This window comes from Trachinotus anak, unplaced genomic scaffold (assembly GCF_046630095.1).
Source record: "Trachinotus anak isolate AG129_WGS33_773 ecotype Australia unplaced genomic scaffold, CSIRO_AGI_Tana_v1 ptg000005l, whole genome shotgun sequence".
Classification (NCBI taxonomy): domain Eukaryota; kingdom Metazoa; phylum Chordata; class Actinopteri; order Carangiformes; family Carangidae; genus Trachinotus; species Trachinotus anak.
The window spans coordinates 6173182-6194712 of NW_027273856.1; the positions used below are offsets into that span (position 1 = coordinate 6173182).

The 21531-nt window shown below is 40.6% G+C and overlaps 1 protein-coding gene across 6 annotated transcripts in view; it reads left to right on the forward strand.

Moving 5' to 3' along the window:
* Nucleotides 1-21531, forward strand: part of nrxn2b (neurexin 2b) — a 692879-nt gene that overhangs the window by 113287 nt on the left and 558061 nt on the right. For all 6 annotated transcript variants that reach the window (XM_071478063.1, XM_071478062.1, XM_071478058.1 and 3 more), the window contains exon 3: nt 15370-15390. In XM_071478063.1, coding sequence (XP_071334164.1) covers nt 15370-15390 — 21 coding nt within the window. The remainder of the gene's footprint in view (nt 1-15369; nt 15391-21531) is intronic.

Here is a 21531-nt window from a genome sequence, read left to right on the forward strand (position 1 = left end):
CAACCTGCCTGACAATCAGGATGGAGTACAGAGCAGGTCAGCTCCACCCCTCACTCCTCCTCAGCTCCACCTTCTCGTCCAAATATGGTTTCAGTCAAGATGGTGACAGTCAAATTACAAACTTGAGGCTTCAAAACGGTAGTTCACAAACCAATCGGTGACATCACAGTGGGTTGCCACTTGGTCTGAACAGGGCCTGAAACTATTTTTATTATTAATCTATTTTGCTTTTAATATTACATTTTTATTATCATACATGTGCCTTGCTTGATCCCATGCTGTGAATAGATAATAAACCACAAACCTGCAAGGCAAGAATAGCAAGTAGAAAAATATTTGATGGATGATTAGATGGATGCATTGTGTGAATGAACTGATTGAGTTGGTGTGTTGCAGAGGAAAGGAAATATCAGGCTACCCCAGCAGTCAATTGTTTTCAGCAAGATTACAATGAGCTTTCAACTTTGTTGTTTATGTTGTCAGGAATATTGGAGGCCTCAAGCAAATAATATTTATTAGACATTAAACTCATGGTTATTATTTATTTCCTTATTTCTTTGTTTTTTTGCCGTTGTAAAGGAAAATGAAAGGTATTCTCTACAGCTCATTGCTGTGCACATAACACCTCAAACCTGTTGAACAAACAAATCAATACTCCTCTGTGGATACAGAAGGCGAGAAATGAAACAAGAACTGCAGCTCACCTGTGTTCGGACGGTTTTGCTTTTTCTTTAGCTTTTGCAAACAAAGAAAAAAAAACATATATTTCCACCCTCCTTCCTTACTTTGAATTTAATTCTTGCACTGTGTACTTTTCTATTTTAGAATCCCTTCGTCCATGTAATCCAGGGGCGTGCGGCTCAGCACCTCGGGGCCACACCGGGCAGCTCCAGACAAAGTCACATTAGCTTCTCCTGACCTCGCAGCTGTAATCGGCTCTGGTTGAGGGGGTGTGGGGGATGGGGGGGTGGAGGGGATGACGGTGTTTTGCAAGAGTCCCATGCTCAATGTTAATAGTTTTGCAACCACAAGGCCTGAGAATGAGGAGTGGGGATGTGAGCGTTACAACAGCTTACCTGGAGATTACAGCATCAGCAGTTCACTCACAGGATCTGACTGCCATTACCCCGATCTGCGGTACTTGGAGGTTTGGAGTGACTTCACTGGACAGGAATCAGAAAGGCATGATTGAGCTGTGGCTTTCCATGTAAACACATACGGAGGGTCCTGACAGTTTTAGCCGCTGTTACTATAATTGGTGCATCTTGTGTTGTATTAATTAGGCAGTTGGGCGTCGGACGAAACGCTATGATCACTTATTTCCTGTCTGTTTTTGCTTGGTATTGTGTTTGGAGGCACATGGCAGGATCCTGCTCATCACAATGCATGGCTGTGAGCACGCCGTACGCTTCCGGATTTAGTTAGCACCTCCGGTGTGAGGTTTCCCTCCATACTGTACATTGTCTGAGAAGTCTGTTTCAGAGATGCATGCGAAGAAATGGAAATTGGCAGCCTCCCTTTTTTTTCTTTCAGAAATCCCCAACAATACCAGCCATGTTGTAGGACTGGAGAGGCTGGCTGGTTAAATCCTAACTCAATCGAGGATCATCAACAATTGTCACTAAATCAGCCCTTTAGTCTTTAGCTTCTCTCTCAATTCATTACAAGTGAATGGGCTTTTATTGGCGTGACCATTTTAACAGGGACTCAGGGAGTGTGTGGAGGCTTGTAAGGCTGGATCGACTCAGGCAATTTACGAGGGGATCGAGGGGCGACTTGAGGCCAAAACCAGCAGAAAACAAACAGAGCAAGTGAGAGATTAAGAGATTTGTCACCCTCCCCACCCCCACCCCACTGTTCCTCCTTTTTATTGTCCCTCCCTCCCTCACTCCTTTTTTTTTTTTTTGCTTTCAGCTTGTTTGTTTTTCCTCTGCTCATCCCCCCTTCAATCTGCTGCTGGATGCTTTTGGTCTTCCAGGCTGCCTTGTCACTTTTTTTTTTTTTTTGTCCCTTCAGATTTTCTCTGGCAGTCTTCCCAACAAATTCTAACATGTCCTCCACTGAGAGTGATATTCAAACTGTATTATCTTATCCCATGCCTTTATTTCTTTATTTATTTTTTATTTTTTTGGAAGTACTCTCACAACTGATGTACATTTCAAATGCAAAGCAGCACTTCAAATGTTACTTCCACCATTCAGACAACTTACTGTTTCCTGTAATATATATATATATATATATATAAAAAAACATTTTGAAAAAGAGCGGAGAAACCATGTTTTTCCCAAAGTGGAAACACAAGATCCTTGGCAAAATACCTTCTTACTGTGCCTTCTTTTCAATCGTCTGGTTGTTGTTTCGGTGACGTGAGGTGTAGGTGTTTATATCTGCAGGTGGCACTGAAAGCACCAAGACATGTTACATAAGATGTCTGAGGTATCAGAACAGAGAGGATGAATGTGTCTTTATTCTCTACAGTCAAACAAGAGTTGAAGGGGGTCAAACTTTTTAGCTCTTTTATACCTACCAGTGAAGGTAGGTATGCTGAGTATAACACATTATCTTTGCTGTCAACTCATCCTTGACTTATTACATTTTTGAGAGAAATTCTTCCTCAATCCAGATTGATGCCTGACATCTAAGGCTTGAAATTGATTTGATTTTTACATTTGTTGCTTTCAATATTGTTACTCTCTAAGTCTAGAGAATGATAATAATAATATTCTATAGTCTAGAGATAATAATATCTCATAATTTAGGATCCATTATATAAAATTCTCTTGAAAATAAGAACATGCATGATTGATGGTTTTGTTGTTTCAAGGTTTGCCTTACAATTACTTTGAATCACCATATCAACAGTGATACCAACAGTTTCCACTTGCCATAGATCTTTAGTTAGGGGATACTGGGGAGGTTGAAACAAGGGACAGTTGCAACAACTTTTATTCCTCCAATCAGAAACATGCTAAAGTGAGAACATTCATACTATACATGCTCAGTTAGACCTTACCCCACCAGGATGACAGAAGACACATTCAACATCTGCTGCTGGATTTATTATAATAAAAAAGGTATATATTGGCCCATTTTGACTCAAGGTAGGCCTTTGTTCTAATAACTGTTCTTTGATAAATATTTTTGAATAAGTAAATACTATAACATGATTGTAAAACAATGCATGTTAGATTACTATGCTGTTTGACATAAAAAACAAGTTAATTTGTGAAATCTTACGTGTTTTTCATATGTTGCAACCGTCCCTAATTCGTGTTGCCCCCAGGTAGGGTTCAGTTGCAACATCTGAAATCTTCCATTCAAATGAATATTTTGAATGATATTTCATATTTAATCATCTTCAAACCATAACCTTGGGTAATTTGCAGACAGATTTAAGTTAAATACATAATTATTTCATTGGTCAAATCCAAATACTTTCTTAGTAACTGAGAGAAATGCAAAAAGTGTTGCAACCGTCCCTAGTCTCCCCTATTGTGACATAATTGCTTATTTGATAAGACAAATAAGCAAATGAGACCACTGGTAAGAATATTGACCATCTTCTTAGCATCTTCAACTGTACGTTGTGCAACCACATCTTCTTCTGACACACCAGTGTGTCTCTTCAAAACAAAAGCATAGCTGAAGGCCCTGGCCCCTCCTCGCAGTAGGTCGAAACGCCATTCTAAAGGTCCTGGAATTGTCTGGACATGAGGTCGGTTGTTGTTTATGTTTGATGTCCACACAATTACACACATGACCAGCTTTACCATCAACCCGCTAAATTAAAGTTAGTTACACTGCACCAGACGCTTCGGAGTTTCAGAGTTGTTACTGCGTTGCTTGTTGTTTCATCAAATTGAGTAGATTTCTGTTCAGTGCCCCACGCTTAAACAATAGTCTAACAGTCTTCAGTCTCATCCTGTTTCTTATTTCACATAAGAGATAAGCCCTCTGCCAAGGTTTCTTACATCTCAAATCCCCCCCCCCCCCCCCCCCCCCCCCCCCCGTGCTCTCTCCCCACTCCTCTTTCCCACTACTCTCTTTTCCCATTATCTCCCCTTCCCTCCCATCTTCCCTGTCTTCTTAGCTTTGCAAAGATAAGATTTGCTGTCCCCTATGAGTTAGGATGTCGGTACTAATGTGCTGCTATCATCGATGAGCTGTCAGACCACCTCCTCCCACCCTACACCGCTCCTCCTCTGACCTTCCTGCAGCAAGGAAAAAAAAAAAACTCTTATGACACATGCATGTTCCTCATGACTTTGCTTTTAACACAGATTTCACTGTAGAATGACAGATTCATAAAATATTTCTTTTCGCCTTGTTCAGTGAGTCACTGAACTTTTTTTTTTCTTGCACCGTGCCACAGATGATTCGTTGAGACTTTAATAAAAAGTCATCTCCGTAGCTGAATTAAACATGATAGAATCACATCATTAGATCACAATAGAGCACATGATGGGAGCGACAAGAGGCATCAGCCCACTCAGTCAGGGGTCTGGTGGAGAAATGGAGCAGCAAAACATGTCACTTAATGTGTGTTGATGTGTCTTTGCTCACAGTTGTTAGGCTCAGGGAGGGAGCTGAGTGGCTGCCAGCTAATAGTTAGTGACATCAATGAGGTGGATCTACCACTGCTGATTGAACCTAACTATATGTGTCATCTTGGTGAACCCTGTTATCCAGATCACCTCACAGCATCACAAGCATGCATATTTTTAGTACAGGGAACCCCCAGTGGGAAGCTAATCTCCAATCCCGGAACCAAAAGCACTCCATTCTGTCTTTAGAGCTACACAGAGAAACGACTTTGTGGAGTGTCTTTGCTGTAGGGGGGTAGAGCGTTGAGATGCTGAGCGCCAGGGGGTAAAATGTCACCGCAGATGTCAAATGAGAGTCATTTGACTTTTCCTTCACACCAGTCTTGGAGTCAGAGAGCATAAATGAAACTTAAAAAAAAAAAAAAGTAAAATCTCCAATGTGTGGCAGCTACACTTTGAGTCGATGTCTAATCACTGCTGATGGCTCAGAAAGTGGCTTCACATAGGCAGTGCTGGCAGGCTGCTCTTCAACAGCAAATGATGTCATCCCCTGTCTTGGGTTCTCCTTTTACACCAGTTTTGCAGTAAAACGTGTCAGTCTTGTAAAGGCTGGCTTTATTACAGAACTTTAGTTGCTCTCTTTTAAAGCACGTGGCCTCTGTTTGACTGAAACTCACTTGCTTTCAGGCGAGCATGTTAATTTGTTACCAGAAATAGCTCGTTTCCTCACTTCCGTTATGACAGCCTGCCATGGAAGTCGAGAAAAAGGTTCATTTAGTTTATTTTGATTGATACCTATGGTTCCTAAGCTCTTCTCTTTACATATAGCCTTTCATGTGTGAATTTGTGCACAGTTTGCTTATGACGAGTGGATGTAGATGGTTGGTTCAGAGAAATGAACAGTCACAAAAGGGCCACTTTAGAGAACATACTGTACCTTCCGCATGAAATATGAGTGAAGAACATAATATCCTGTAATAAAATAAGTGCTGATTAAAAAATATTAAAAAAAAAAAAACTCCCATCAATCTGAACCTTACCTTGTATGTTTGTGTAATCATCTAAACTTTGTTTTATTCAATGGAAGAAATAATCTGACAGAGGATTTAGTAGTGGGGGATAAAATTTAAAAAAAAAACATGATCTCTTCATGTCATTTGGAGTTCATGGTTATAGAGAGCAATGGAAACAAATCTCATTCAGGTCACCTTGAACAGGGATTAGTTAGCGGACAAGTACTCATTTCAAAATTTTTCCAGTTTTGTGTAGATGTTGAGAACATTTGTCGTCTGTATTCAGCGAGAATAAATGTCACCTTTAATTTGGATCATGCAGTGTGTCCAAACTAAAATCACCCTTAAAACACATGCATGCACATTTCCTGTTTGGTCATGTATTTTACTCTTCCACAGACAACTGTCCAAATCCAGATGACAGGCTGCCACGTTAAGATACTTCCAGCACAGTGAAAAAAAAAAAAATGCAACCGTATGAAACACCACCAGTAAACGTTTGCTTTTTTTCCCCAGCCCCTTAAAATCAAAGAGCAAGGGCTTTGTGGTGCTTACTAGAGCTGCCATTTTATATCGGTGGTGAGCAGGGAGAAACTCATTGTACTGTAGGAGAAGCAGAAATACGCCACTGACAGCTGCCTTAATGGAGCACAATGCCAGGCAGCCACAAGACATGTTTTGTTTGGAGGATGGGGTGCAGCGTTCACTTTTTCCTCCCTGGATGGAACTTAATATGCTCAACTGTTGCTTATTTCTACCTACACATGCAGCCTGAAGCATGGTTGTGAGGGGTTGTCAGAGAGCATTCTGGGAAACGAAGGTAATCAGTGTAGTCTCCATCAGTCCACGCCTCTGCTGTGGCAAAACAAAAACACAAATATAAATACGCTTCCCTCCCCTCGCTCTCAAACGAGTGTGTTACTTAACTGAGCACCAGTCATTACTTCAGAATTTAATTGCGGTGACACGTGAATGATATTAATACAAAATTCAATGGAGTTTAAAATCAAGGTTAAATGTAGTGAAAAATGAGCAGAGTTGAAAATCAAATGTCATTAAGTCCTCAAGGCTGGAGGGCCCTAATGGACAGGAAGGCAGCCAAGCCAGGCCAATGCTTGACTGGTGAAAGATACACTCATTCCCTGGCTTCACACACACACACACACACACACACACACACACACGCGTGCGCTCCCTGGCTTTACAAAAGTGCCTGCCATTTTTTTTTCCAATTTAAGACATTAATATTTAACGGTGTTACCTTTTAAACGGTGTTTTAATAGCATTTTAAGCTGTCTGTGCCACACAGGTGCAATACATTTAATGTCTTAATGATAATCGCTGTGGTTTTTGTCCGTGGTTTGCTTGCTTCTTGCCGCCTGGACACAGCAGGGCTAGATTTAGCCTGAGATATAGTGGCTCATTTTCTGCCCTTCATAAAAAGCCATTTGCTGCCATCCATCCTTGTATATAGTGAAAAAAAGACTTCTGAAAAAACTTCTACAGACTTGAGAACAGACAGAGTCAGATAATCCATCACAGCAGACACGAAGCCTTCACTTGGTTTAGTCAAAGTTTAAAAGTTTTTTAAAAAGAAAATATTTCATTGTGTCTTCAGTTGAATGTTTTCATCAGTGCTGTGTTATGTTACACTTTACTTCCTGTCAATCACCTGACACCCACAGGAGGAAGTGGAATGGAAATTTAAAAGTCACCTAGCAAACTCTATTGTAACATCCCTGTGTTTTGGTAAGTAGAAGAGAATTTCAAGCTATAGGTTTGACCTCACAAAACTTTTTTTTTTTTTTTAATTGCAGCTCTTCACAGAGCAGAGTTAGGTTGTGTAACCTCCTGTTTTTGATGCGTCCCCCAACCCTCCACGCCCATATCTCAACAAATTGTCTTCTTCACTGTCTTCCTGCCTCCTCTCGCCTCCTGCTCTCCCCAGTTGTCTCTTGCCTAATTGGCCTCCGTCTCATTTGAGCTGTTTGGAATCAGGTCTGTTTTGCTCTCCCCTGCTGGAACATATCATTGCTGTTTTCTTCTAAGAAAAAGAGAGAATTAATCCAACTGCTGCGCTGTTTTACAGCTCATGAGCCTCAAAACCTGTCTACTCACCTGTCATAGAAGGGCTTTAATTTTTAGCTTCACATTAAACGCGTTAAAAATGACTTAATTTTAAATTAAGATCATCATTTTGTATCTTACATAGTCCAATCTCCACTTTTAGTCCACAGTTTATCTCTCAGCTACTTCCTGTCTCTCTTTAGCTCTTTTTCTGTCCGACCATGTCCTTGTTGAACCTTGTCCAAGGGTCCTGATATATGTCAACCATTGCCTTTAACCCGTCCTCTAACTTTAACTTGAAGAAGTGCCCCCCCATTCATTTCGAAAGTTATTATCATTCCCTGACCTCCCTTTGAAACCTGCTTTTGCTTTATGAGTCAGCGCTGTGCGAAGTTACACTCGTCCCTCTTTAACTCTGACATGTTAACAGGTATACTGCAGATGTGTGTGATTGTTTCTAAAAGAAACTTGTATCCAGAATGCATGACAGTACATAATAATAGAAAATGTGTAGAAATGTTAGATTTAGGGATAGGTATCAATGACATTTTAATGCCATTACCAATGCTGCTTGTTGATCAGGTACTTTGAACGGCACACTTATTGGTTCTTTTTGTTATTTTATCAAAGACAAAAGAAGCAAACTGACAGAATTAACATTGCTTTATTAGTATATGTATTGTAAATAATCACTATGAACAAATCAGTAATGGTTACTTTTAAACAGCATCCCTTCTTTTTATAAATTGGTGAACTCCGGGTGGGCTCCAGGCAGCTAGCATATGTGAGATACCTGTGCAAGTGACAGATGAAGACTTGTTGCACTTGTGGCGACAAACATTGTCAGCATCAACTCTAGTTTAGTAAAGTTTAGTTTTCTCTCCATTGTAACTCATAGTAGGTTATCTGTGATAAAGTCATCTATCTTCATTAATTTAGCACTGGGATTTTGGTATCCATTCAGATCCAGATCTGGACAGTCATTGGCACATAAGTTCATGAGAACAGGGTGAAAATGTTTTTATATGCCCCATCACACTGTGTTCAGAAATCTTTCACAAAACTCTTCATCCGTATCAAAAATAAATCTGACACAACCGGTGCAAGCAGGGTAACCCAAAAAAATACGAGAGCACAGGACCCAAATACAGATGCCGAGGTAGAGCTTGTGCAGGTCAGAGGTTTATTTACAAGGAAGAGGAACGAAAGGCTCATGAGATGGTGAAGGAGGAAAAGGTCAAACCCAAAAAGAACAGTACAGCTGGACCAAAAAAAAAAAAAAATCCAGAGAAGCAACCAGAACTCCAAAGTCAACAGGGAAAAATAAGGAATCAGAACAAGAAGCACATTAAACTTTCAGCAGCTGAAAAGGGGGAAGACATGGCGACTACACACACACACACACACACACACACAGAGTAACTGACTAACAAGACAGAGATGACACAGAAAATTGATGGGAAAGGCACAAAGGCAGGGAGTACAAAAAAAACAACACACATGTAAGGCAAGTGATTTCAAAATAAAACAGGAAACACTGAGCAGGATGTCACATAATAACTTGTTCCTTGGCTCATGGCTTACTTTTCCATCAACTTTAATAGAAAATCTATCAACAAGGTTCCTGTAATATCCTGCTATTATCAGACAAACAATGGATTTGGACCAAAAGCATTAGAGCTCCCTCCGAGCCGAGATGAGCTGCAGTGTCTGCTAACAAACACACACAACACGATGTTTTCAGATTTTCAGCCAAGGAGAAAACACACACCTAGTATGAACATAAAGCTGGTGTATACAGTTATACCATATTTTGTAAAACAGCTTTTACTGCTGAGAGAAAAAAAAAACCCTGCATTTGTTTATGTTGCATCTCTTTAATCCCTTCCATTTGACCTCAGTTCCGTTCCCTCCTTCTCTTCCTGACATCCTGTATTAAACAGCGAATACTGTATATGTTGTGTTGTTGCTAGATAAATCAGTCAATTTGTTTGTTTATTTAGTTTTTTTCTTTTTTTTCTTTATCAGGATTAGAAAGCCTCGACTGCATTTGCACATTTGTCAGGTGCAAGTTTTGTGTTTTGCTGTTGAGATTCGGTGTGAAATCTGCAAAGGCCATGTCTTGCGGATTAACTTGTCACTCAGAGCGAAAGTTTCTGACAACGTGGGGGAGTTCAGGACAAAGCTTCCCTACTGATTAGAATGTAAAGAGGGAGGAAACGGGGTGTGCAGGGAGCGTGTGCGAGCGCACGTTTCTATCCATCTGCCTGTCTCCTCGTCCACTCACTCCGTCTCCGTTATTCACTGATGTTGTCATTTCTTTTCCTCTGTGCCTCTCTGAAGTCATGTCAGATAGCCTTGGATGGAAAGGATTTTTATTTTTTTCTCTTCCCTCTCTGAACTCTCAGTTTCCTGAGTGACACTGTGCCAGACAAAATAGACTTTCAGTGCAACTAGAGTGACTCACAGACAGGGGTCGTGTAAAACAATGGCTTGCATTTGAGGTTTAGAATAAAAGGCTGACTCCAAAAAAAAAAAAAAAAAAGACATTTGAAATTAAGTCTCACTTCTTGTGGCTAATTTGTTGTTTATTATGTGGAACCAAACCACCAAAAAGCAGAAACAGCCTATTCTCAGTATTGTTTTTTGCTAATCAGTGTGGATCCAGAGAAAATGTTGCACTGTTGCTTTTTCACTTCATTTGAACTACAGCACCCAGCGTAGGCATGCTGCAGCTGGAACACACACAAAACATCAACTAACTGAACCACTTCAAGGGCAGAACATTTACAGGTGTAATGGAAAATCTTCAATGAAATAAAAATAAGTTTTCTGTCAAGTCTGTTTTAATCCATGTGTATCCAAGCGTTACAACTTTCAAAAGAGTGAATTGAATTTTATACTGTGTAACAACAAGTTCCAAAACCATTTACCTCAGAGAACACTTTTGCAGCAGTTGCAGTTCTCATTTATTCTACTGAACTACTGGGACCAGTTGATGGTCACATTTCCCAATTTCAGTCTCAGACTCTCAATTGATTAACTAAAATGTCAGTGGAATTTTACTGATTACATGTGAGTTACTAATAAATGTTATACAAACTTAAACAGATCTATTTATGATTTTCACAGAAAACACTAGTGGACCCCTCTTAACCCAATTTAGTGAGCATGATTTATCTTTATCATGCTGGATGCAGTTCATCTTAAAATACATGAATGTTAGTGTCTCTAGAAGAATTCAATATCATACACTACATACAATCCATTGCACAGCTGTTACAATAGATTGCATTGACTGCAAGGTATTCTTGTTATTTTCATTTCCATTCAACAGCAGAATACCACTCTGCCCCCTGGTTACAGCATCGGTATCATGAGTAATGACTACTCTGGGTAATATGTGCGCTAGTTATCATTTTAAATCATTACCATTAACATTACTGTTTCAAAACATAACTAAATATAGATTGATTTTTTTTTTAGTCTTTGAAAACATGTTGAATTTAAAAGGGACACTAACTTTATCATCTCAATGCTGTTTGAGCTTTTCAGTTTATGTATAGGCCTATATAGATATAGGCTACATTCATACATACAGCCTTGAGCTGGTATCCTATTCATTGTAATACAGTAGATGCCAGTATAGCTACCGGGTGTAATATCTTTTTTTGCTAGCTGCCTCATAAAGTAAAAATAGAATTCAGTTCAAGTTTATCAAATACGCAACTGTTTTGTTTGGCAATGAAAACAGACAAGGAATAACTTCTTAATTACTGTTATTAACAGAAAAAATACAAGTAAATCCTGCCGTGTAGTTCACAGTTTGTGGCTATTTCATGACGTTTTGTCAAACTGTTGGAGCGTACTTGTGAGTAAGTTAGTAAGATACAGAGTTTCTTTCTTTCTGCCTCTGATGATCAGCGTGCACTCCCTCTGTGATGACTTGCTGCTGTGCCTCAGCCCTTTATCTATAATGAGAAGATTACTCTGAAAATTGTTGATGATCGTTTTTTTTTAAAGAAGGAGTCAACTTTCACAATGGCTTGTTTTTTCTCAGGAAGCACCGGTTCACTTCTAAGGCCACATTTCTTATTAACCTACTGAATATTTACAGAATGACTTTGACTAACAGTTCTTTTTGCAATTATATCTCATTTAGTACATTTTTTTTTCTTTATATAGGCAGTTCCTAAATACTGTTAAAGGTATTTAACATGCATCTGAATGTATTTTTTTTTTTTTTTTATGTTTAAACAGATCTTTTACCTTGCAATTTTACTTTACGGCCACCCGTAATCTTTCTGTATGACAGTGAACTGTGTAGATTCCTTCATGTGGAAAGAAATGGGATGATAGTGATAGATAGGAGATTGTTTTTCAATGCAGGCATGCTTTTCTCCCTTCGGTAAATCCTTTAGTTAGCTTGGTGAGGATTAGGTCTGAAAAGTCTCTCATTTGCCTCCAAAGCCCCCAGGGATTCATTGGTGAAGAAATCCAGCTTCTTCACTGCTTCCGTCTGAATTTTACATTGGTATTTATTTACTTTTTTTTTTCTATGGCAGCCCACAACTGATTTCTGCTCCTTTTTATACCCTGTGACTGTCTTCTCGATTAATTTAGACCTTTTTCTTGTGTTTGTTGCTGGAGCTATTGCACACTAATTTGGAGAGATAGGAGAGAAATATTACATTTGACTGGCTGTCAATTTAAAGCAAGTTTATGTCTACATTTCAGCTTCTTTTAGTCTTGGATTGGCTGGAAAAGGTTAGAATAAAGAATATGTATTCCTGTTTTTTTTTTTTTTTTTATCCCAGAAAGGATTCTAGGCTTTAGCAGTAGGCCCCATATTTGCACATTAGGCATCACATATACATAGAAAAGCTTTTGAGCATTTTCCTCTCACAAACGTTCTCCCTATTCCCATATGAATTACAAAGCACACTGCAAAGACTAGGATTCCAGTGGAGCTCGTAGCCTGAAGCTATGTGGGATACACCACTCATGAAAAACAGCTCTGGGATAAAGATAATAGGTGGTAAAGACTACTTGAAACCATCCATTGGATGAAAGGGGACAAGCTCAGAAGGGTGGGACATATCCCACCAAGTGCCAGGACTGAAATCATATTTCTTTCTTAAGGCTACAACTATTTCCAGTGCTTGCTTTAAAGGAATATCTGTCAAGTAAGTCGACCTTAAAATGATACGGATTTAACAATTAGCAGTGCTCACCGTTTCGTCGAGCACGGCCTCTTGAAGGATATTTCTTAATGTTCTCAAGAGATAAGGGAAGTCTTTCAAGGTGCAATATGCTGAATGTGACAAAAAATGCAAATGAAAAAGTTTGAATGTGATTTATTGAAACACTTTAGATGTATAGGAGGGGTATTAAGAGGGTGCTATTCCTCATGAATTAAATTTGCGTAAACCAACATCCAGGCTATGCGAGAGATACATTTTAGTCTCTCTAGTTTTGACAGAGAGACAGAGGGGCCGCAAAGAAAAGGAGGATGAGAGACTTTGTGGAGGGATGAGTGGAGAGAGGGAAAAGGCAGCGTCATGATGGTATAAACAGCCTCTACTGTACATCAAACATCCTTTGCTTCAGCTTTGGAGAAGGAGAGGAAGATATGAGGGAGGACAATGAAAGAAAGGATGATGGGCTATGATCAGGGATGAGACGCGAGGAAAGGCAGAGTCATGGCAAGTGATTGTATAAACAACCCCGACTCCATATCAGACAAACAAGGTCTCCATGCCTCAGCTTGGCAAACGCTTTGTCATTCATGAAGGGCTTTCAATCAGTGCGCTGCTCTTCTATCTGCTGTTTCAATCTATGTTTAATCATAATTGTATGTTGATGCTTTTATGGTATAGTGTAGGCAGCAGGGACGGATAGGGAGACCACCCGCCCTGGTGCCTGTCTTAGATGTTATTATGTGTTGCTGTTGTATGGCCTCCTAGCTTCATGTTGGGGGGGGGGTCAGCAGAGGAGCAAAATGAATGATATATTTCCTGAAGCAGTTATTTTATCAGACCCTGTGGTTTCAGTTACCTGTAATAGCATCATCTGAGCTCAGGACCCTTTGAAGATGCTCTCGTAGAGGTCGATAATTGTACAGAATTCATAAGCAGACCGGAGATTTGGTTCATACAGAGGTGAATTCAAGAGAGAGCATTCAAGAGAATCCCTTTTCAGACACTGCGCTGGAATATATTTATATATCAAAACCAGATAACCAGTAAGCGGCTGCAAGCTCAGTTGCCTGTAGGAGGGTAAGACAGTGTAAACAAAGTTGTGTTGGTAACTGAAAGTTAAGCACAGAAGGTTTTGTGAGCAGTTTGGCTGGTTGGGTGGTCTTGACAGTTTTAGGTACCACTATGTTTCAGTGGCTAACGGCTAACGGTAAACCAGCATACTGAGTGAGCGAGAGTGAGGGAGCTTCTGTCTTGGACAGAGATGTGCTGATTGGCCCTGGGTGAGCAGTATGGGCTGTGAATGTAGCTGTACATGTGTATTATGAACCACTCCTACAGCCATGTTTACTATAGACTTCTGCCAAATCTGATCCCAGGCCTTGGGATTTATTCCGTGCTTAGCCAATCAGTTTGTTGTGTTTGCTGATGAGTAGCTACCTCTGCCGAGCGATAGAGTCTGACTGTGTGTGGCTTTGATAGAGAGACGTCCTCAGAAAAATGTGCAAAAATCAAATCAACGCTTTTTTTTTTTTTTTTTTTTAACACCACTACAGAAGTGTTTAATAGACACAAATAAAGGGTACATATGGGACCTTTATTGCTAAAAGCAACTGTAACTGTGCACTTCTGAATTCATGGCAGTTATATAGACTATATATATAAAACATTGATTTGCCCTTTCCAGTTCTAAAATGTAGCATATTTTCTCACTTTGTTTTCCAAAAGTCGTTTGCTGCTGTGCCACGAAATTCCTGTGCTAATGCTCTGACTGAAAAGCTGTACCAGACAAACACAAAGAACCAGTGCAGTGTAGAGTCACATTAGAATATTATTGACCATGCTACAACTTAATACAGCTGAGGCCCGTGAAGACCCAGGCCCGGCAGTTACAACAGCAAATCAAAATGTTAAGTCCTCCGCAGGGATGCCATGCCAAGATACAGGCTGTTTTAAATTCCTGGGTAGCGACTCATCTTCCAACATGGGGTTTCCAGAGGGGCAAGGCGGCTGCAGTTCTATTTTTTTAGCATTACAGACTGGCCTCTGCTGCTGTAGGGTAGCGTTTTTAAATAAAGTGTCCAGCTGGAGCCTGATCTCTTTGACTCCCACTCACTGAATCATTAGCCAGAGAGGTGTGTGAGAGTCGCTGTATCTCTATTGGGAATCCTCTTTGACTGAAGCCTCCTGCTCCCTGGGGGGGTTACAGTATGCTGGCTGAAGGTCTTCATCCACACTGCTATTGGACATTTCTTTAAAAAGTGCATTATGTGTGTTTGTGGAATGGCTGGGCTGTTCACAGGATTTTAAGAAAGTCAGATAAAAGAAGTGAAGATCACATATCCAGGGAAGCAGACTTCATTTTGTTTTGCTGTCAAGTCTCTGAGATCTCATGCCTCACTGGTAGTCTTTATTTAGATTTTATCTTGTAAAGTCTTTCGTTTGAAGAAAAAATAGGAAGACATTTATTTGAAGGAAACGTAACATCTAACGAGCCCCCTCTTTCTGTCTCTTTTCCATGCCTTCCCTGTGGACCCTCTCCTGAAGCTGAAGAGTATGCTGTTGAAGGTAAGACTGATGTTTTACTCCTCAGGCCCTCTGATGACTTCCCTTAATGCTGTCATGGATGCTGATGTTGGCTGCTTGTTAATACTCTTTGCCCTCCCTCTGGGGAGGGGCATTGTCAGTTTGGACTGCGGTTATAAGTGACTTCCAGGGGGCCTAAATTACAGTTCCTGAATGAGACAAAAGCAACGGATGCACAACCAAAACCATCCCTGTTTTATCTCTTGTTTATTTTATCTTGTCTTTTTTTTAATTTTGTTTTGTTCTGACTGTGGTTTATCTCTATAGATTAAAGCATATGGTGGTATAATTCAGTCAAACCCTTGAAAATTTAGGAAATGTCAAGGTAGCTTGGCAATCTTGGGCCATTATACCAGTAAACAAGGTTTTGTTAAAGTGAACAAGATATGACATAGTAATTTTGAGAAGCTGTCTTCCTGCTTTCCTCCCTGCCCTATCTCCAAAAATGGTGAACTAATGCTGCCAGTCAGGGTCCCTGAGGGGCCTTATTAGCCCTTGGGCCAGGCACTAACTCAGCACTGGATGTAGCAGACTTTATGGATAGATCAGCCTCAGCTTGTCTGTCTGCAGGCTGTTGTCTGTCTCCACTCTGCGCCAATCAGGAGGATGTTTGCACTCTGGTTGACTGAGTCTGTTTGTCATTCAAATCAGACACTTAGATTGACAGGAACAGGCTTTTTTGAATCTATGCGCTGAGTGGCGAACCGGTGTCTGGTTTGTGGGAGTGTGTGTGTGTGTGTGTGTGTGTGTGTGTGTGTGTGTGTGTGTGTGTGTGTGTGTGTGGGGGGGGGTGTTTGCATGTTTTTGGAGTTGCTTCTCCTCCTTGCTGAGTTTGAGGTGATGGATTACCTATCACACGGCCTGAACCAGCAGGGGAAATCACTATGACAAACACTCTCTTCCTCCAGGTTTTCTCTTAAAGCTGAAACCTTTAACGCTGCAGTTGTCTCTCAGTCTCTATGCAGAGCATGAGTTGTGTATCTTGTGGCATATCAGAAATACAGACGTGCATGTCATAGTATAATTTCATTGTTATCAAGTCACCCAGCGAACTCTATTTGAATTCCGGCCTCTGCTTGATATGTAAAATGTGTGCCCTTCGAGACAGTTTGAAGTTGACATTTTCTCAGTTTGTTCCTATATGAGAAATGCAAGCCTCTTGTAATGACTGTGTGTGTGTGTGTGTGTGTGTGTCTCCTTGCGGCCGCGTCCTGTTTCAGTACCAGTGAAGCCCTTGATGGGAAAATGTCAGGGGGAAGGTTGGGAGCAGCAATAAATAGTGGCAATCCTACAGTTCCTGGCAGCGCTGCCTGACGGGAGTAGACCCTCTGTGTAGTGATGGGAGGGGCAGGAAGTCTTTGAGTGTGAAAGAGAAAGGGGAGGTGGTGAAGAGGGGGTGAGGGTGATGAGGATGTGTGACCAACTCAAGGAAGGGTTGGAGACTCCTGAGGGACCTTGGGGTCCAGACTGCAGAAGTGAAACTGCACTCTGCCACACATTTACAGAAGTACAGTTCAGCGTTACAGTACTTAGTAGTGTATTAAAGTAGGATATATTGTGGACTGGTGTTTGTGTTTGCATGTATGTCAAGGCAATGTCACTCAAGCCTCACCTTTTAGCTCAGCGCCTGCAGTTTTCTTACTCATTTGAAGAATGTTCTGCAGGTATTTCTTTGCACTAGGCAAGGGCATGTGTTGTGGGTTGAGCTTCCTATTAATTAAGTGTGCTCCCAGCAATTTGAGGGGGGAACACCTCTCCTTGTGCAGAGGTCTAGGTGTTTTCTCCAGCAACATCATAACTCTAATATAAAAGCTCCCTTGGGTTTGTTTTTTTTCTTCTTTTTTTTAAAGAATTTAAAACAGATTCAGAGTTTATTTTGACACCAAAAAAACTTACTCCAGAGTGAGGATATTGTTATATAGAGATACTCGCTAAAAACCAACACTAAACTGAAACACCTCAATTAATTTGTTCTCTCTGAAGTCATGTAATTTAATTAAAAACAAGGAGTTGTGTTCCCAGCTCCCCATGTGTTGTGTATCAACTAGACAGCTCAATAGATTTATTTAATGGCTCAGTGTCTCTGATTCCAAACCCTCTGCAGTTCTACTGCACTACTTTCTCCACTATTTTTAGGGTTTTCCCTGTGACCGTATTTGGTCTAATTAGTGTCAGTGACCGTGTGTTCAAAGGTTGGTTGAGATTGATGATGCACAGAGATGTTGAAACACACCAGAGGGGCCGGTGGCACTGGAAGGTGGCTGGTGGCCCTCGCTCTCACACTGAAGGGCCTCGATTGATGATCTGCTTGCGACGCTGACCTGTTTTTACCGGCGAGCTAGGCACGCGCTGCCATCTGCACACTGATAGCCAGGCATGTCCTTTCCCTGGAGGACTGCATGTGTGATGTATAGTTTCATTATGTAAGCACAGGTTTACCTCATTGTCTGGTGGAGTGGTGTCCCTGTAGAGGCTGATAAAGAAACAGCGCTAGGCTGAAGGCAGTGGTAGTCGAGAACGTTAGATAAACAGGTTTATAACCTGGAGGTAGTTAAACTACCAACTGGGTGCCCTTGTGCAAGGCATTGAACATCTGACTGAAGCGGATTGTGCTGGGAAGTCATTTTTAAGTTTTGCTGTTGCTACATAGCCAACATTAGCATTACCAGCTGTTCAATATCAAACTTCATTACTTTATTTGCTAAGAGCTGCCTCCAGTGGTTTAAAGCAACCATCTCATTTTGCTTTCATTTCTTTTCTTCTACTGAACTTAGCATGCTAACCAGCTATCCCCGGCCCATCTCGTCCCTTTCTGATACCGAGACACAGTGTAAGTAGCAGTGCTCCGAAGATGTATTATGACCTTTTGTATCGTAAATGCTACAAAGGCTGAAGCTCTTGGCACGACTTGGAAGTAAACAGCTGTTAATGCTAACATTGGCTATGTAGCAATAGCAAAACTTACAGATAGCTCCTTTAAGAGTGGTTGACAAAGACAGACCGGAGGGATGCCGATGACATTTTATGATTTGAACACATGTATCTACGTAGATGTGAAACAGATAATTTCCGAAATAGGCCTGTGTGTGGTCAGCTGACTATTGCTGCTCAAGAAATGGTTACAAAAAAAAGAAACGGTGAAGAAATAGTAGCTTGCTGAGGCAGTAAAAAATGTATGCAGTTCATTCAGATGCTGGAGCATAGTCATCTTTAATTTCCTTAACTGATGGGTCAGACTATGACCATGGAGAGAAAAAACCCTCATATACAATTGCACAATAACGGATCAAATCTAACCCTGGTCAGTGTGGCTGGCCTCAGAGACTGGCTGATAGATTTAGTGACCTGGTGCTTTGTTTGGGTGAGGGATGTTCTGAACTGCCCACGCTGATCTTAATCAATCTGATCAAGGCTAATGATCTTTTCTCTCTGAGCCACGCAGACCTTCAACTTAATCTCACCCCGGGGGAGGGCAATAACATTTATTATTTTATTTTTTTTGTATCTTCCCCAGCGTCAAAAAAGGAGTTTCATGTTGGCTAGAGATACAGGATTATAGATTTGAGTGGGGCCTGTAGTTATAGGAGATTACTTTGAATCATCCAAACCAGATTATGGATTTTGTTCTTATTTGCTCAGGAGAAATAAAACAAAATGATAGAACAAAAACTTGAATGTTTTTCCAAAGCATGTGCGTCAAGGCAACAGATGAGAAAACACAGAGTGTAAAGCAAATACTAAATGTAATTGTGGTATTAACCTAGATTTTGTTTGTTTCTGGAACAAATGGTGCTTGTACAGGATCCTTGTTCAAATTCCAACTGCTGTTGTTATTTTGAATACCATTGGCTAAAAGGCTGACCACCTGGGTGATGAAAACAGTTTGGATCTTGTCAAAAAATGGAACACTGCAATAGCAATTGAGAATGATAAAGCATTTATTTATACAACAGAGTAGCATAATGACACAATTTGTCTATTCTCTGTGATCAATAAAAGCTGCATTTTTCATTGAATGCACAAGAGATTTGCAGTGTTCAGTGTGCAGTTGATTGTGGAAGATTGTTGGCTAGCCACTCGCAAGTAATTCAAAAGAACAGGCTGCAAATAAGCAAACAAACACACACACGTACGCAGATACACAGCGACCACATTTGGAAGGGAGAAATGACCAAGGGTGGGAAGGGTGGAACAGAGCTGAATGACTTCTTTTTTCAGCTCTGAAATTGCTCAAGAGCCTTTGGACAGTAGGATGCCTTGATGTTTGCTCTGCCTCCCCAGCCTCTGCCAGATGTTGCAGCAAGATTAAGCCTCCTCAGTTCCTGGAGGAGCCCAAGTCCATCCATGCCTGTTCTCACAAGACGTTAATTTCACCCCACACAGCTTGGGCTCTTTTTTTCTTTTTATTTTTCTGCTTTGTGATAACCAAGTCCAAGGGGATGGAGTGGGCGTCCACTTGTGAGCAACTCCAGATGCTTCAGTGTCAACATGCATGGCCTTAGGCACCACTGTTTGCTATGATGGAGAGAGAAATGATTGGACAATCCATGGCCCGGAGCTCTTGGGCTGTGGCTGTGTAGTGTTTGTGTGTTTGCGTATATGTGTGTGAAGAAGAGTGTTGCGTGTGCCAGATTGTGCTGCCCTGCTTGAGATTTTTCTTGCTCTGCTTTTGCATTTACACTCTAGTGCTGCTTTGTAAAACTTTTAAATTGCCACATATTCCCTTGTTAAACCTCTATTTGATGCTTCTATATAAAAAAAGTATCAGTGCTCCAGACTAAGTGTTTACACTGGTTGCACTGGTGCATCTAACTTTTTCATTTTGGTGCACATAATTTAGGTGCAATGAAAAATTCTCACTGCACCCTTTGGCGCTGCAATAATGAATTTCAAACGTGACCCTGTTTTGGGTGTTATATCATATCTGAGCCTCAGAAACTGCAAAAACCATTCTTTGCGAAAGGAAAATATTTTGGCCTTTTTGCATGTTGTAGACTGTGGTGGCTCGGGATTAGACATCAAACTAAGTAACTAAGTAAGTTTACATAAGCACTGTACTTAAGCACAATTTTGACACATTTGAAGTTTACTTCAGTATTTCTATTTTATGTTACGTTATATTTCTAAACTTCTCACATGGTTTCATTTCCAATCACATTAATCTATCAAGTCTAATGTGTGATGATATATAATAATACATCAGTCAGAGGGACCAAGGCAAAAGTTTTACTTTAATACCTTAACTACTTTCTGCTGCTCATACTTTTGTACTTTTACTTAAGTAGGGGTTTTCATGCAGGACTTTTACCTTGCTTTATTGACACATTTACTTATAAATGCATATAGTAAAGGATCTGAATACATTATGATATAATTTTAAATTACCAGTATGTTTGAAGGTTGCGGTGTTGCTCGAGGAGGGGTACGGAGCAGGAGCCTTATTTTTTTCCTCCCCAACCTCAGAAGAAGAACGTCAGGGTCAGAGCCAGTCAGAGGCAGAGTAGGGGCAGGTCTTTGCAGAATGTGGCAGGGGAAGAAAAATAAGACTAAACACACACACACTACTACTTCCAACTGTTTCCCAAGTTAGTTAGATTCTTTTGACTCATTTGACCTTTTTGATTGAAGCACTTTTTAGCAGCTGAAATGTTGCAGCAGCCTTGACACACTTTGAACGAACCAGCACCGCTGTTTTAAGCATATTATGTTCCTCATAATGTTTTTGAGATCAGCCCCCTTTACATAACTGTTTTCCCTCTGCCTACCTCAAAAAATGATAACTGCAGCACTTCTGCTGTGTTACAGTGACACATTGCAACGAGCTTTGGGAGGGATTTCAATGCTGCCTTCAAAGTACTCCTTTCTCCTGTGTACTAAAATGAAAATTTGTTGTGCACTTCTGCGCCTTTGTTGCTTTTGAAATAGGAAAAAAAAGACATAAAGTCTTTTAAGTATTTCCCAGTGGACTTTGGGGTTATGGGGTATTTGGAGTTTATATTGCTTCATCTCTTGTTTGGTTATCTACACCAGCTAATTTATGCCCGGTCAGGGATACAGTGTGAGTAATCCTCCTCTATTTTTGATCCATCTACATCACTGAATGATTTTTTTCTCTCTTCCTAT